At 33.8% G+C, this 15,951-nt stretch overlaps 2 protein-coding genes across 3 annotated transcripts in view; one reads left to right on the top strand and one right to left on the bottom strand.

The window, feature by feature from the left end:
• LOC123548915 (RING finger and SPRY domain-containing protein 1-like) overlaps positions 1 to 1,757 on the bottom strand; it is a 61,901-nt gene extending 60,144 nt beyond the window's left edge. The window contains exon 1 of the mRNA XM_045336559.2: positions 1,530 to 1,757. The gene's annotated coding sequence lies outside the window, so the exon portion shown is untranslated. The remainder of the gene's footprint in view (positions 1 to 1,529) is intronic.
• Positions 1,758 to 2,606: 849 nt separating this feature from the next.
• Positions 2,607 to 14,855, top strand: LOC123548918 (uncharacterized protein C5orf49 homolog). Of its 2 annotated transcripts, XM_045336565.2 has the most exons (4): positions 2,607 to 2,853; positions 7,884 to 7,901; positions 10,525 to 10,641; positions 12,449 to 14,855. In XM_045336565.2, exons 1-4 carry the CDS (start codon positions 2,689 to 2,691, stop codon positions 12,593 to 12,595), a joined length of 447 nt encoding a protein of 148 aa, XP_045192500.2. In that variant the 5' UTR covers positions 2,607 to 2,688; the 3' UTR covers positions 12,596 to 14,855. The 2 variants fall into 2 exon arrangements, with proteins under 2 accessions (XP_045192500.2, XP_045192501.2); XM_045336566.2 differs by lacking the exon at positions 7,884 to 7,901 and having other exon boundaries at positions 2,632 to 2,853.
• The last annotated feature ends 1,096 nt before the right edge of the window (positions 14,856 to 15,951 follow it).

Raw genomic sequence — 15,951 nt, 5'->3', positions numbered from 1 at the left:
TACAGACTGGGGTCATGATGGTAAACAAGTACGCAAAATATGAAAGCAATATCTTAATGGACTTTGAAAATATTTGGGGTGGTACGCAAACTTTAACATTTATTCGAAGTCGAAAAGGGGCCATAATTCAGTCAAAATGCTTGATAGAGTTGTCTCCTCCTTTTTACAGCAGGGATATAAATTAACACTCGCCCAGTGCGACCAGATTTGAAGCTGGTCGAGTCAATTTTCCAGAATATTCACCCAGCCGGCGAATGGCTTTGGCTTCTATTAATGTCAATATTCTGGGTTTTTCCGAGACTGTCTTATTAATATGCACTACGTCACTTAATCGACCAATCAAAATTACCGATATATACTACGACCAATCGAAATACGCGGATCATTTACTCCGTCACTAACAATGGCTGCGCCCATAGAAATACAGCACTAGAAAGTAGAGTTTTATTGAAGGTTGTTAAAGAGCTTAGAACGGTCGGTCACGGCGTCAAAAGGAAATATTATCAGGATTATCTAAAGACCTAAAGGCCAATGAGGACTTTAATGAAAAATGGGCTGTTAACAGACTGTGGCTGCATAGAACACCGACCGCAACATGGTTTGTACTTCATGTACAAGTAATAATTTCGTAATTGCGAGTCCTGTAACTCGACAATGCAACAAAATACTAGAATGCAGACGTCCATAAGCATGCTGCCTCAATCAAAATGCCCATAAATAACCCAAATCCTCTAGTGCTGCAAAAATAGTTCAAACTTTATGTGCGTCTGTGTTTGAGAGGCTGTGTCCTATATTTAGAACATGTCATGCACTGGTTGATTACAGCTTTCCTTTTCAGTGTGAGTTTGATGAGTGTTCTGTAATTATATTTAAAAAATTGATGTATTTTGGCAGGAAGCAAATTACAAGACTTATTATTAAGTATGTCGATCTAAACCGCTGTTAGTATATTTTTCCGCTAATAATAGCTGGGCCCCTAGAATTTGCCAGTAAGAAGCCCAGTTGGCTAATATGGTCCGATTGTTAATTTATATCCCTGTTACAGACTGGGGTCATGATGGTAAACAAGTATGTAAAATATGAAAGCAATATCTCAATGGACTTTGAAAATATTTGGGGTGGTATGCAAACTTTAACATTTGTTCTAAGTCGAAAAGGGGCCATAATTCATTCAAAATGCTTGATCAATAAGAGTTGCCTCCTTTTTTTTTCAGACTGGGGTCATGATGGTAAACAAGTATGCAAAATATGAAAGCAATATCTCAATGGACTTTGAAAATATTTGGGGTGGTACGCAAACTTTAACATTTGTGTGATGCTCTAGCTAACGCTCACGCCGGGCGAGTAGGATAGCTCACCTATTCTTCGAATAGTCGAGCTAAAATGTCTTAAAAATTAAAAGGGGCAACTTTATTTTTAGATGAACATGTTTGGGGGCTGTTGCCCCCACACCTCCGCTTTGCCCCGCATACCCATCTTGTTGCCCATGCGCATTGTAAACTTCCGGGAAACGCTAAAGTGCAACCTACCACAAATGTAAATATTCCATTTCCTCAGGCTCACTTTGAAGCTTTGCTTTTATATCAAATTGTTAAGTTACCTATTCCGCATACATTTAATGTGAAAGACTGACAGAAGATTATGACGATAATACTGGTAACTGTTACGCGATCTATTCAAGATCAAAATGTTTATTTGCATCTGTCAAAGTAGTCAACCAGGAAGATATTTTTTAACAATTTTACCTTTTTTCAATGGATAACTCTGTACAAAAATAACGTTAGTAGCGAGCTCGAAGAGCAGGCCCGAAGGGCCTGCTCGAGAATCGAGCTTTACGGTAACGCAAGTATACTTTCACACTTGGTGATGGATTTGAAAAGTTTCGTCGGAAGTTTTAAAAAAGCGCACCCTAGCGGACTGGTGCTCACAGGAAGTACTTCTTTCCGGAGTGAATACAGAACTTCATTCAATTGCTAAAAATTATTCATCACTTAACAATAATGAAAAAATGATTTCCAGTTGTTTGAAAAAAAATATTGTTTTCATTTAAAAGATCAAGCATCGGCCAGAAAATGGAAAAATGTCATAATAAGCAAAAAGAAACGGGAACGCTGTAATGACGTCACCGTGACACCGGCTTCCCATAAATTTTGCAACGTATGATATTCACTGTTATAGGTATGGTGACACTAAATGTAGACTTTTTCAGTGAATAGGTTCTCCTGAGTTCTTGTGACTAGTGAATAGTTTCTTTGTGACAAATAAATGATGCATAATATTTTTAGATAAATCCGATTTCTTTGAGCTCGCTTTGAGGCTTTGCCTTATTTCATATTACAGAATCATTGTTAAATTACTTCAACAACAATATATACCTCATTATATGTACTGATTATCAAATATCCTTAACAAAACCGATTAAAATTGAAATTTGACAGATTGACTGCACTGTAGGCTGCCATGTTGGATATTTGGTGCATCTTGGGTAATAATTTTTTACTCATTATGCAGATGGATGTGTAAATTCTTACTAGTTTCAAACAATATGTGTGAATACTTGATAATTCAATTTCTCGTTACGTCTGAAGAATAAAATGTTTACGTTTGATACCTACTTTTATATTAAACGGGCACCTGTTATCTTGGAAACGGAAGCGTCACCGCCATTTGCAGTCTCGAGGAACAAACATGGAGGAGGTACTTGAACAAAACAAGGATCATGGACTTGCTGTCAAAACAGAAAGTGGCGAATTTTATCTGAAGGGACGTCCATGTGAAATATCTGCATTTTCTTTTGTTCCAACACAAAGACACGATCCACCAGAAAGAACTGCATTTAATTCACGAAAACCAGTGAGTTTCTGAAACCGGAAATAAGAATGACAGGTTGTTTACATTAGAAACAACAAGACTTCTGTCAAATTTTGCTGGTGTATTTACTTTACTGTTGATATATTTCATAGGCATTTTATTATGTTATGTCTTTTGGACAAATAAGTAGTTAGTATTGCAGTGCCTACTTTTTATTATTGGAAATGGCTTGAACTACGACCGGTGCTAGTCCAACAAATTTGACGCAATCCTAGAAAATATAGAGTTATTTTTCTATGGGCGTTATCTCCACCCACGACAAACACTCAGAAGACCAAATCAGTGGAGGAAATTTCCGATGAAATCATCATCTTGCCGATTTCAGGGTTTAAATGCTGATTTTTTTGCGAATATGAGATAAATTCAAATGAAACTTAACACTCCCGGATAGCATAATTTAAGCTCCGCCTACTTCAGGTACTTGCGAGATTTTCCCGAGAAGTGTGAAAGCAAATCAAATAATCCGTTACAACAGAGTTGATTGTGTTCAGCAAATTAGTGCCACGGTTACGTCTTTGGCACTTTGCGTTAATTGTCAACATATTCGGGTGCAAAAAAACAATGTTTTACGAAGAAATTGCTGATTAACCATGCGATTAATTGGACAATATTGTACACAATTAGTTGTTGTCTATGGTAAAAGAACGACATGTAACTACATTAAATTAACTTCCTGCATCGGTGAATTGAATATGTATTTCTAGTTTACACAGTTTACTTTCAGTTTTATTCATGTGAGACCACATGTGCTAGACACATTTATATAATCTAATATTTTACTTAATAGGATTTTACTTAAGGCTGAACACCACTAAATCCAGCTGTTCTTTATTTCATATAAAATCCACTCACTTCATAACGGTGTTTCGACATTTTCTAGCATATCAGATTTTCAGAGACTTACATTCCCATAAAGAGCTAGATCGCTACTTTAGAAAAACAAAAAGAAAAGGGGGTGTTAACTTTTATATAAGAAAACTACAGTTCGTTAAATACAACCCGCTGAATTTACTACTTTTTGCTTCTTTCAATTTCTCTTTTCGTGACATTAAATTCTTACGCCGCCATTTTTATCTAGCATGCGATAGGAACATGCCGATTTCATTACAATGCAAAGTGATACATACTGAAACGCGGTAGGGTAAAAGTAAGCACGTTGCTGCCGAGAAAATGCACAAGGAAAGGAAAAAAGATTAGTACTATTTATATTTGGACTACTTGTGACTAGACCTGCGGAGGCTTACATTCTATTTGGTAGTGGTCAGCCTATAAGAGAAAATTTTTGTCTGATTTTTCCATGAATTTGCATTCATTCTCAAGGTACACCTATTTCACAATGATTCTGCTTTGTTTTGGTGCAAAATATTGAGAAAATGTAGAGAAATAACCATTCATTACAGGTCACCCCCATCCCCAAAAATATGCAAAATTTAGCCCTGTGCAAGCAATATTTCAATTAATTTTACCTTATTCGTGGAATTTACATTTACCATCCATTTAATCGTTACGATGTTTGTCATTTTCATTCAGAAACATGCTAATTTCAATATTATTTAGACAAATGAAGTGCTAAAATGCGAGAAAAGACATTTACTAGGTCCTAAAACGAACCAAAATAGTACCACCTGGTCGAAAATTCGATCTAAATTCCAAAAACACAAGAAATTTAAGCGTTTTCAGCCATTTGTTACCGTTTTACATCATAAAGAATAGATTAATGGCATTTCCATTCATTTTCGAGGGCTTTCAGAAAATAACATGTATTGCCCCTTATAGGCTGAACACCACTAAATCCAGCTGTTCTTTATTTCATATAAAATCCACTCACTTCATAACGGTGTTTCGACATTTTCTAGCATATCAGATTTTCAGAGACTTACATTCCCATAAAGAGCTAGATCGCTACTTTAGAAAAACAAAAAGAAAAGGGGGTGTTAACTTTTATATAAGAAAACTACAGTTCGTTAAATACAACCCGCTGAATTTACTACTTTTTGCTTCTTTCAATTTCTCTTTTCGTGACATTAAATTCTTACGCCGCCATTTTTATCTAGCATGCGATAGGAACATGCCGATTTCATTACAATGCAAAGTGATACATACTGAAACGCGGTAGGGTAAAAGTAAGCACGTTGCTGCCGAGAAAATGCACAAGGAAAGGAAAAAAGATTAGTACTATTTATATTTGGACTAGTTGTGACTAGACCTGCGGAGGCTTACATTCTATTTGGTAGTGGTCAGCCTTAAGGTATTAGATCACTAATAAAGAACCTCCTTTTTGAAGAGTATTCAATTCTTACCATAAACCTACTTTTACTGCAATTCTTAGGGGGGCGTAGGTTCAAGCCCTACTGGGACCAAATTTTTTTCCCCTTATTTTCCTTTTTTTCTAGTAAGTTTTTACTTCTTTCAAGACTCATTATTGATTTCTTGTACAAAAATGGAAAAAGATTAATTTTATAAGCAATTTTTTGGTGTTCAAAGTGAATTTACTACTTAAACAGAAGGGGTAGGGTTACACATCTTTAAAAATATTAAGTTACACGCGGTGAAAGTTCTCTATTTTGCTTTCACTCTTAGATTATATATTGTGGAAGAAATTTAGGTCGGTTTTACGTCTGCCCTAAGGTTATTTTTAAATAGAGTAAGCAAAATTCAAAACAGAAACACAGCATCCGACCTTATTTTTTCAATGTTGAAGTATGAATTCTGTCTCATTAAATCCGTTTACTTGAGGCACAATAGAAAAAATGATACTGACATTTTTATTTTGTGTTTTATAATTGTTTACCAATAGTTTGATGTTCCTTTTATTAAAATTAATGATAAAATGAGTTCTCTGCAAACGTTTTGGATAGTGGCTATCATTTTGAAATTTGTCTCTTCTTGAGCTTGAGGAGATACCATAAGTTATACAAAATTGATAAAAAACGGCACGGTAAAAATTGTTTAAAAAATGCAAAATAGTGCAAAACAAGGTTACCTTTCAGAATATACCAAGCAAAGGCCGTTTTGTAAACATTGCTATTAGTGATCTAATACCTTAATAGGCCTGTATATATGTATATAAAATATTTTATATACATATATACAGGCCTATTAAGTAAAATATTAGATTATGTGTCTAGCAACTGTGGGTGAGACTGTACTGTTCGCCGTGTTGGTGACTCAGTGTTAATAATAATAAACACTTCGTACAAGATATAGCAAAAAATCGGCGGGTTAAATTTACAGCATCGACTTGAATTTTGAAAACAACTTTTTTCAGAATTCTGTAATGAAACAATAACCACTGTATGGGAAATGATCTAACTAAGAACATGAATGGTCACATAAATGTTTTTTATCTTAAGAAACAAGAAAATTACAGCCACCTTTCAAATCACTCAACAGCATTGAGGTAGGAAAAGTCTTCCCACTCCTCCCTAAAGTCTCCCTAAATCAGCTTGAGGGAGAAGTGACTTCTCCCAAAATATTGGACCTAGCTAGACCCCTGCTTTAATTTTGAAGGCTTAAACCTCACCATGGAATTCTAGAGTGAGGCATCGACTGTTCAGCTACCAACAGAGTTTGTATATAGGCCCTGCAAACTGCCTGATCTACATAATTTGCCTTCCTTTACAGTGGTTGCCGAACAAGGTATCGACTGTTCAGATCCCACCAATGAATAGATAAGAGCCCCTGCAAATTGCAGGCTTTAAATATCTAGGCCACCGTAGCCAGACACTTTCCAATTTACCTTGTCTCTAATTCATAGAAGATATTAAAACATCTGCCCAGTGTAGGGTCTGACCCCATATCCCTGCTTGTAAGTCAGGTGTTGTACCAGCTTCTGCTTACTCAGAAGACTGGTTTCATGAACATAATATTTCACCTCCACTGGTGTGCTCCAGTTCATTCATTTGAATGATAGTAAATTTGACAAATGAAATCAAGTACACCTTAGTGAAATGAGATATTTGTCAACTTTACTTGCACAGTTGGTAGATCCCCAAGTTCCATTTTGTTCATATTTGTACTTTAAAATTCTATGAGGTTTCAACTTTGAAAGAGATGTCTTAAAAATTATTTCCATGTCTTGTAAAAATCTAAGAAAATACTTTTTCTATGTATAAGTTGCTTAACTTGTTAAGCAAAATTTGCAAAGAGTACCTTATATACTTGTTACCATGATTCTCTTATAACCACAAGCAGTCTTGACACTATGAAAAGTGTCTCTCAGGTCAAGGTCATGAAATGATGTGTGTGGGGTTTTTTTCGCAGTCAACTGAAGCATTCTTGGGCACGCTTCGGGGACATTTGTCACCAATAGTGACAGCTGTTGTTTGTAAAATATTTTCCAAACATCTATACAGGTAAATGCATTATTAGTAAACAGAGTGAAATTTATGCATTCACACAATGACTTTGTTATCAATATAGAGCCAACTGTAAATTAGATTCAAGGAAATACGTATACCCAGGGTATTTACGAACTGCAGCATTTCCAAATTTGATTTTCTTCCATAAAAATATTACCAGCACATGCAGGACCTTGGGTTGAAGAACATTTCATTCAGCATGGTTTGCAAGATACTGTGAAATCCTTAATATTCCTGGTGGACAGACTTTTTGTGGATTTCATGTGTGTATCAATCCACTAAATCAAATCCCAATGAACATATAAAATGTCCATTCTTTTAATCTTGAAAACTTGAAATCCACAAATTCATATTCCACAACAAAAAAAGACTCAACATTTCTTTTCAGGAAAATGAGATGACGCCACAGTATTTGATTGTTTTTGGAACAGTATAGTATGGTGAAAGGCATTCTTGATAAATTGCAGTCTAGTAGTACTTTAGAACTGGGAAACTGTCTCCATGTATATTTTTATTGGGAATAGTAAAAGTAGACATGATTTAGCACTAAGGGATCTGAGTACAAAAGAATAAATTCAAGATTGGCACCACCATTGTTTTTATATGTTAATAATGGTAGTTACTTACACTTTTTACATTTATGACTTACAGGTGATGATAGACAGACAGGTAAACTTAAATACATGTATGCCAGGAGAGTGCTTTATGCATAATTTCAAAGACATGTAAAGTCATTTATAGTTTCAAAAATAAACAAATAAGAGTATCATGTCACCAGTATACCTAAACCTGTCATTTAGATCATTTACATTGGAAAAATTTAGTTATTAATGAGGACTCTCATGTTTTCAAATTCTCATATTTTGTTATTCTAAGTTGATGATATCGTTTATATGATTAAAAGCAGTCACAGTTTTTACTCTAAATATTACAGAAATGATGTCAGATATTAGCTGTGTTGACATAATTACATGAAAATGACTTTACAAGCTACTGTTGTTGACATTGATCATTATCTGTAACTTGGGAATAAAACATGTATGTTTATCATATAAAAATGTATAGATGTGCTAGCTTAGAACTAGACAAATAAAGTTTAATTAAAGTGGTAGACATATAAAGTTATTTGCAATGCACTCCATATATAATGTAAACCTTCATGATAATAATTGAAAATTTACCATTTATCTTCAGGGGCTGGTTTCAAACCCTTTATTACTATATTGTAGTAAATTTTCTTTTAAATATGGCTTTATTTGAATGAAGTTACAAGACGTTACCAAGTTTACATTATATGGAGGATATTTGTTTGTTGTAAGATTGAAATATCTTTCACAAATGAACACAGATGCAATATTTTCACGAGTGGTGTAGCCACAAGCGAAAATGTAAGATATGGTGTTCATGAGTGTAGATATTTTAATCTTGCATGTAAAACACAGAAATTTTCTTGTTATTTCATGTTTTGACAAAATTTTACCCATTTTATTTTATTCTGACCATCAGAAAAATAAGTTAAAGCTATATTGAAATTTTGGCATCCAGTTTTCAAAGAATTTCTTTAACAACACCGTTTTGTTCATGTTTTTTTTTTTGTGAAAAAGTCACGAAATCTGGTGGAAAGGGACGTCCATGATATTATTACTTTAATTTACGAAAATAAACGTTTTTGTCTTTCCATACAAAATGTGTGGTGAATGTAAATAGTACCTAATCATCAGAAGCTTGTCAGAGTTAGTGTCATAGTTATAGCATCATATGGTAGTTTATTTTGCTAGGCATACTTTAGGTACATGTGTATTCCCAGGTTTACAGTATCATATTGCTAGTTAAGCCTAAAAAAAATTGTTTGTTTCTGGTATTCCTGACCTACCCTAAATTTTTGGCCCAATCCTAAATGTTTTTATGGCCTTGGAGAATTTTTTTTTTTCACTTTTTTAACAAAAAGTTGCAAAACTGCACTTTTTATGCTTTAAACATGGTCAGTGATGTTAGAAATCAACTTTCTGATGCTCTCGTAACCCCCTTTTTTGTATTCTTTTTTTTTTTACACAAAAATAATTTCCGAAAAGTCCCACTTAATAAAAAAAAAATCACCAACCTACCTACCCTTATTTTTATGAGCATGTTACCAGAAACAAACAATCTTTTTTTAGGCCTTATTGTCATGTTTTGAGAAATTTAATATTTTGAGGGAAACAGTTATGTTTACAATATGTTAATATTCATATTCATGTTACTTGACTTGCTTCTTTAATAATGTAGTGTTCGTCTTATGCAGCTTTATAAATCTGAATAATGGAAACTAAATTATGAGCTAGGGCTGTTGTCTTGAGCTTCAGTGTGAATTAAAATGGGAACTGATATCTATATCATTTTAAACCATTATGTTTGTTCTCAAACTGAAAGTAATATTAACCAATGAAAATATCAGTTTTTCATTTACCGTAAGAAAATTAAATACTATAATATATATAAACTACAGTTTGTTAACTTAAATTACATGTGAACCCGAGTCTTGTCACAAAAAAATTTCTGTCTATTGATGTTTGTGGAAAACTTCTCATATTACAATGATATTTGTCCTTAAGAAGTTAGACAAAAAATTAACTTGAAACAATATTGCTGTATAATGAAAATTTTGGTTGTAATTTCAGTGTTAAGGTAGTGGACAGTAATGACACATGGCAAATTCCGTTCCATTACCTATTCTTCACATGCTTTTTTCGAGTCCTTATATAGTTTTTCCGTAGTAGAAAATTGCACTTGGCAAATTCTGTGCCATTTAATTTATGTACATGACATGTATTCTTTACTTCATAATTACGCTTTTAGGGATCCTAATATAGAATATAGCATTTTTCGAAACAACCAGAGAGTATGGAGAGTACTGATTAAACAGAAGATTTCTATTGTCACTATGGGTGTACTACCTTAAGAGTGTATTTGTGAGTTTTGAATTGTTAAACTGATAGGTGAAGGGATTTTTTTTTTCAGGTACATCACTTTGTTATGAAGAAAAGAGACAGCTTTTCATACTGCAGAGTTTGCAGTTTTATTCAATTTGTTAAAAGACTAAAACTAGAAATGTGACCTATGATAATGATTGTTAGGTATTGGTTATAACAATTATGGGGAAGATATTCATGAACATTACTGAGTATAGCATTGAGTTTTAACTGTATTTTTGTTTTTCATATAAAATGCATGAAACTTGTACTGCAAGATAAATGTTAAGGTGTGACTTGTCTTTCAAGATAACAGTTATTATATGTGTCTGTATATTTTTCAGGAAAATCCCAACAGAACGTATGATAGGCTGTTCAGAAAGCAGACAGGTTACAATAACAAATTACACAGAGATGACAGGGAGCATGCTAAATCCAGAGGTCTTACAGTTAATGATGAGGTTTGATTTTTTTTCACAGTCCCTTTTGTGTTACATAGAAAATAATTTGATGCTGTTTTTAATAGTGTGATATAATGTAGGTCCCATTTATGAAGAAATTATTCATTATCTGACTGTTTTGTAGTTTGTAATTGAAATACATGTTTAGAGGTCTGTACAAAGGCTTTCATGTGTGCTTTAAGCACAACTTTATTTAATTTATGCTTATGGAACATCAGTGGTTCTACTAGGGTGCCTGCCCATCCTTAAAACAAGGCTTAGAAGAGAACCTTGGGTCTTTTTCTTTCATCAAAAGCTGGGAAAGTTGCCATAAGACCAAAATTTTGTCAGTGAAACTCTAAACTCAAACCAACCAAAAAAGTTTGATCATTATAGTACACTGGAATTTAAAAAAAAAGCAGCCGCTCTGTGTTGTTTCCTCCACGGTAACATGAAGTATTTAGCATTTTCTAAAGGAACTTGCCTGGAAATTAAAGACTCCTCGTTATTTTTAAAAATGACAAAGTCTGCAGAATATTTAGAATCATAAATCATTTTATGTAAGAATAATAAAATAGGAGTATTCTGCTATTATTAACATCTAATTTTTATTGGATGAGTAATGCATTTGGAAGTTTTTTCCTACATAGTTTACAAACTTCGGTGTTTCAGTGAGTAAATGCTGCTTATAACCCACAGAATCATCTTGGCAATGCTATTTATAGGGGCTTCCCTGGCTGAGTGGTTGAGGTCGCTGACTTCAAATTACTTGCCCCTCATCAGTATGGGTTCGAGCATCACTATGGGCATTGAATTATTCATGTGAGGAAGCCATCCAGCTGGCTTACAGAAGGTCAGTGGTTCTACCCAGGTGCCCGCTCTTGATGAAATAATGCACGGAGGGGCACCTGTGGTCTTCCTCCACCATCAAAGCTTGAAAGTCGCCATATGACCAATAATTGTGTCGGTGCGACATTAAACCCAACAAAATGAAATAAAATGCTGTTTACATTTTATACAATACTGAATTGGCAAACGAAAGTATTTTCAGAAGTCTGGAGGTGTGCCCCTTTAAGATTGTGATGGTGACACTGAAGCTTTCTTGTTTTTGTTGAGTTTTACATCACACGGACACAATTATAGGTCATTTGGCAACTTTCCAGCTTTTCATGGAGGAAGAATCCAGATGATCCTTTAACGTTTTTTCAAGTTTTCAAGTACAGGCCGGCGCCTGGGTAGAACCACCAGCCTTCTTGATGAATTCTGTAACCCAAGCAGGGCTTCAACCCACAGCAGAGAGAGGCAAGTGATCTGAAGCCAGCGACCTTACCCACTCATCCACAGAGGCCCCTGGTTTAGCTTGTGAAAAGCATTTTTGATTAGAAAGATACTGGTACATGTACTTCAGACTAATTCATATCTCTGTCAAATATCTTTCACAATTTCTTGTTAGAAAATAATGCTATAACCAAAAACCTGATTTCCATGTCTGCAGTGCCATTGTCAGAAGTGATTATCTCACAGAGAGGTGTTACAACACTAAGTCTTGCTCATTTTACCTTGGCTTAACCAAATATAGTGTAATATTTGACTTCAACAACAGTTAAACTTGACCTAAGCAGCCTGTCAAGAGAGCAACACATTTTGGCTGCTTAAGACAGGTGGCTGCTTTAGAAAGTTGAAATAAAAAAAAAAACGTCCAGTAAGCTGTCTAGAGGCTGCTTAATACAGGTTCCATTGTTTTTCCACAATTGGGTTTACTTCTTTTCAAATGTACTAATAACAGTAACATCAGATTTCAAAACAAGCATTATTAACATTGTTTCAGGAGAAAATAAAAGCTGTACCTACGTTAGCATCATCAGTGTATGGACACAATCTTGAGAGGTTTGCCGATCATCCAGATAGAAAACATGTTCGAATAGCGCACGTTAAGACAGAATTCTACAGACGGAATGGAACAGCAGCATCTTGATTGGCTGTTATATATAGATCTTCATTTTATACTTGTTACAGAAGACTTTCAAATATCATAAATTATGTCACATAAACTGCCTTGTATTTACACATTTATTGTACATCTTATAAACTTCTTGGAAATATGTTAACAAAGAAGTATTTTGAAATGGTTGTGCATTGAAATTCATGTAGTTCATAAAGACAAGTACCCCTTAAGTACAGTTTGAAAAATGCTCCTTTGATCTGCAGGCACCAGTTAAATGAAAATTTGTTCTCTGCTTAGGACCACCATCAACTGCAATATTACCATCTTTAGGTTATTGACCCATGATAATTGATAATGACAACTGGAAATTTCTGTTGGGTTGTGTATTCTCTCTATGAGAATTTGTCATTCTCTGTTGTAACCAAAAAGCCATGTGCTCACATGAACTACATACATGATCATCTAAAGAATGCGGAAATCCAATACTAAAATGTAATCGCACGGAAGTTACCGATTATCATTACAAGTCCACTACCTTAAAATATTTATATATTTTATGGATCTTGAATTATGCTAGTTCTAGCATACAATTTTTAGAGTGAAAGTACATTCTTGGCTATGAATAATTTATTTCAAGCCTTTTTAGTCTATGCATAAACATTATACCAGCATTACTTTCATTTCACATTTTCAGATATTTAACAAGAGCTATTAATTATTATTATACAAAAATATTAAAATTTCCAAGATTTTGGCATATGACACTAAATGCAGGCTGAATTTTCAGTTTATATGTTATATAATTTAACTAGGAAATGAATTAGGTTATGACACTAAGTTTGGAGACTACTTTCAAAACTTGGCATTTGATTGGCTACTTGAAATTGACCCTGTCTCAAATACCCAGAGCATTAAAGATACCCAGTACGTATCTTTTACTAAAATAGTTTATTTTTGGAACTGTCATAAAATGTAGAAAATTCTCATCAAATAAATTTAAGTTGAATAAATATGACTGTGTTTGTAAAGCTATATTCACAATTTCTTGTCAGTTGTTTAAAAGAACTAACTACCAGTGTATTGTTAGTGGAAGTACATATATACTATGCTTGTCTATACATGTACTTGAGTGTGATAGTTACACAGTACAGTTTATACACACAAAAAAAATATTAATTTCATGTTTACATAGATACTTTTCAGTAAATTGTTTATATTTTTAAATAATTATGAATTTATGTTGAATATATCTTTAAGAAGCTTATGCAATTTTTAAGCATTCAAAATTCCAGTATTTTCAATGTTGTGAGCATTTAGTTTTGTTGAACAATGTTGTTAAACAGAGTTTTTCCTTCATCAGTATTTGATATATTGTTTTCTCTCATACTGTGAAGTCCTAAATATTGTGAGGAAATAATTTTCGTGGATTAAGTGGTTGCGCCATTCCTCAATATCAAATCCCACCTACAAAATTAAATTCTAATTCTTTTATCTTCAAAGTGGAAATCCGCGAATTTAAATCACAACGAAATAGACCATGAAATTTTACGCCCTCCACATTTAAAGGATTTCACAATATTTACATATTGGTTATTGACTTATAGATGATCATTGATATATCGAGGTGTAAAACTTGTATTGGGGATTTTGTTTATGGTTCTGTTTTATCGTACATGATTATAGAATCATTGCAGTAAGTTAGGAGTTTGTGCATATTCTGGTTGGTATATGTAAATGTGTGAATACACTAGCTTATCTTGTAAAGGTGTACTGTGCAAACAGATATCATGTTTATGAGTCTGCCAATATTTATTTCTAATATGTAAATGATGTTCAATACACGTGTTACAGTTTTAAAAAAATAAAGAAATTAAGCTTAGATACAAGTAAGATTGGTTGGATTACACTAAGTTATTTTACCAACCAAATTGTACCAGACAGCGTACTTTAAAAAACGCAAAAGAAATATAAAAAAAATTACAAAATGTTTTAACAAAAAAATTTCTTACTGAATCTGCCAAAGGCAAGAGCAAGGATACATTGTTACCTGCATGCACAGTATTTCCTTAAGTTTATGCTAGGTAGCATACTGATGGATTATACAGAATCATCAATTTACATAAAAATTTGATTTTTGCTTTTGTTTTTCTACCTTATACCCTTTTTGTTATACACTTGCATTCTGTGATAAATCATGTGCAGAATTAATATTTTTGTTTTAATAATATACTCTTGTGGAGAAGTTTACTGCCTGTTTGTTGAGAAATAAATATATACCCATAAACATCAATTGTAGTGTCTGTTTTTCAAGTCTAAGCAGGAGTCAATAGGTTTGGCTGTATAGTCTGTTTCAAAATGACCTTTCCTGCAAAGGTTGTGTTTCTGTTAATAAGATGATTAAATCTACAAAGCTTAGACTTTATTTGTAATAGTATAGCTATTAATTGTATCATCTGTGAACATTGCAATACCGTTTATGAAATGGGACTTGATTGTTCGAAGAATAGTCTGAGCTATTGTACTCGCCCTAGCATCTCGAAAACTAATGCAGATATTGAATTGAAATTTCACTTGTGTCTTTGGGATTATAAATTAGGTGATATAATCAAGTCCCATAACTCCAACATGTATTTTGGCCAAATTATGCCCCCATTTGGACTAAGTTTTGCATGCAAGTTTATACCTAAAATTATTCAAAGGCAAATGGGTTTGAAACTTATTTTTATGCCCCCGAAGGGAGGCATATAGTTTTTGAACCGTCTGTCAGTCTGTCCGCAATTTTCGTGTCCAGTCCATATCTTTGTCATCGATGGATGGATTTTCAATTAACTTGGCATGAATGTGTACCACCCTTACAGAAGCAAGCCTCTGTGGCGTACATGCTGCGTATTTGCTGTGTATATGCCACGAACACAGTAGTACGCCAGAGGAGTACATTTTACATACACCGCATGCCACGTACATAACTACAAAAAGCATCACCTTTAAATGTTCAACACATACACATCTCAATACTCTATACCCACTGTGTTCAAATTTAATCAGCACAACAGACTTTAAAATTAACACAATGGATATAGAGTATTGAGATGTGTGTGTGGTGATGCTTTTTGTAGTAAAAATATCCCCACACAACCTATTTTCGACCGCCTAGGACTTTGTATGATAAAAGTCTTTACAAGCCAAATTTATCAGTTGTGATTGTTTCACTGTTTACAGCAGAGACAGAACATGTTAGGAACCTATTCTCCTTCAGTTTTGGCACTTGGAAAATTATATAAATTCCATTTTTGTAGCAGTACTATGTTTTCATGAGGTTTTTCTTATTACTAAAAAACCTGCATCTTTCCTTGTCTACTCCCTATTCTTTCTTAAGCCAATATCAG

This window comes from Mercenaria mercenaria, chromosome 6 (assembly GCF_021730395.1).
Source record: "Mercenaria mercenaria strain notata chromosome 6, MADL_Memer_1, whole genome shotgun sequence".
Lineage (NCBI taxonomy): Eukaryota > Metazoa > Mollusca > Bivalvia > Venerida > Veneridae > Mercenaria > Mercenaria mercenaria.
This window is presented reverse-complemented; position numbering and strand designations above follow the sequence as displayed.

Bases quoted from the DNA above. Each gene is read 5' to 3' on its own strand.
- LOC123548918 (XM_045336565.2), top strand. From the start codon at position 2,689: ATGGAGGAGGTACTTGAACAAAACAAGGATCATGGACTTGCTGTCAAA. The intron at 10,642-12,448 runs GTTTGATTTTTT...ACATTGTTTCAG, and splicing joins GTCTTACAGTTAATGATGAG to GAGAAAATAAAAGCTGTACC.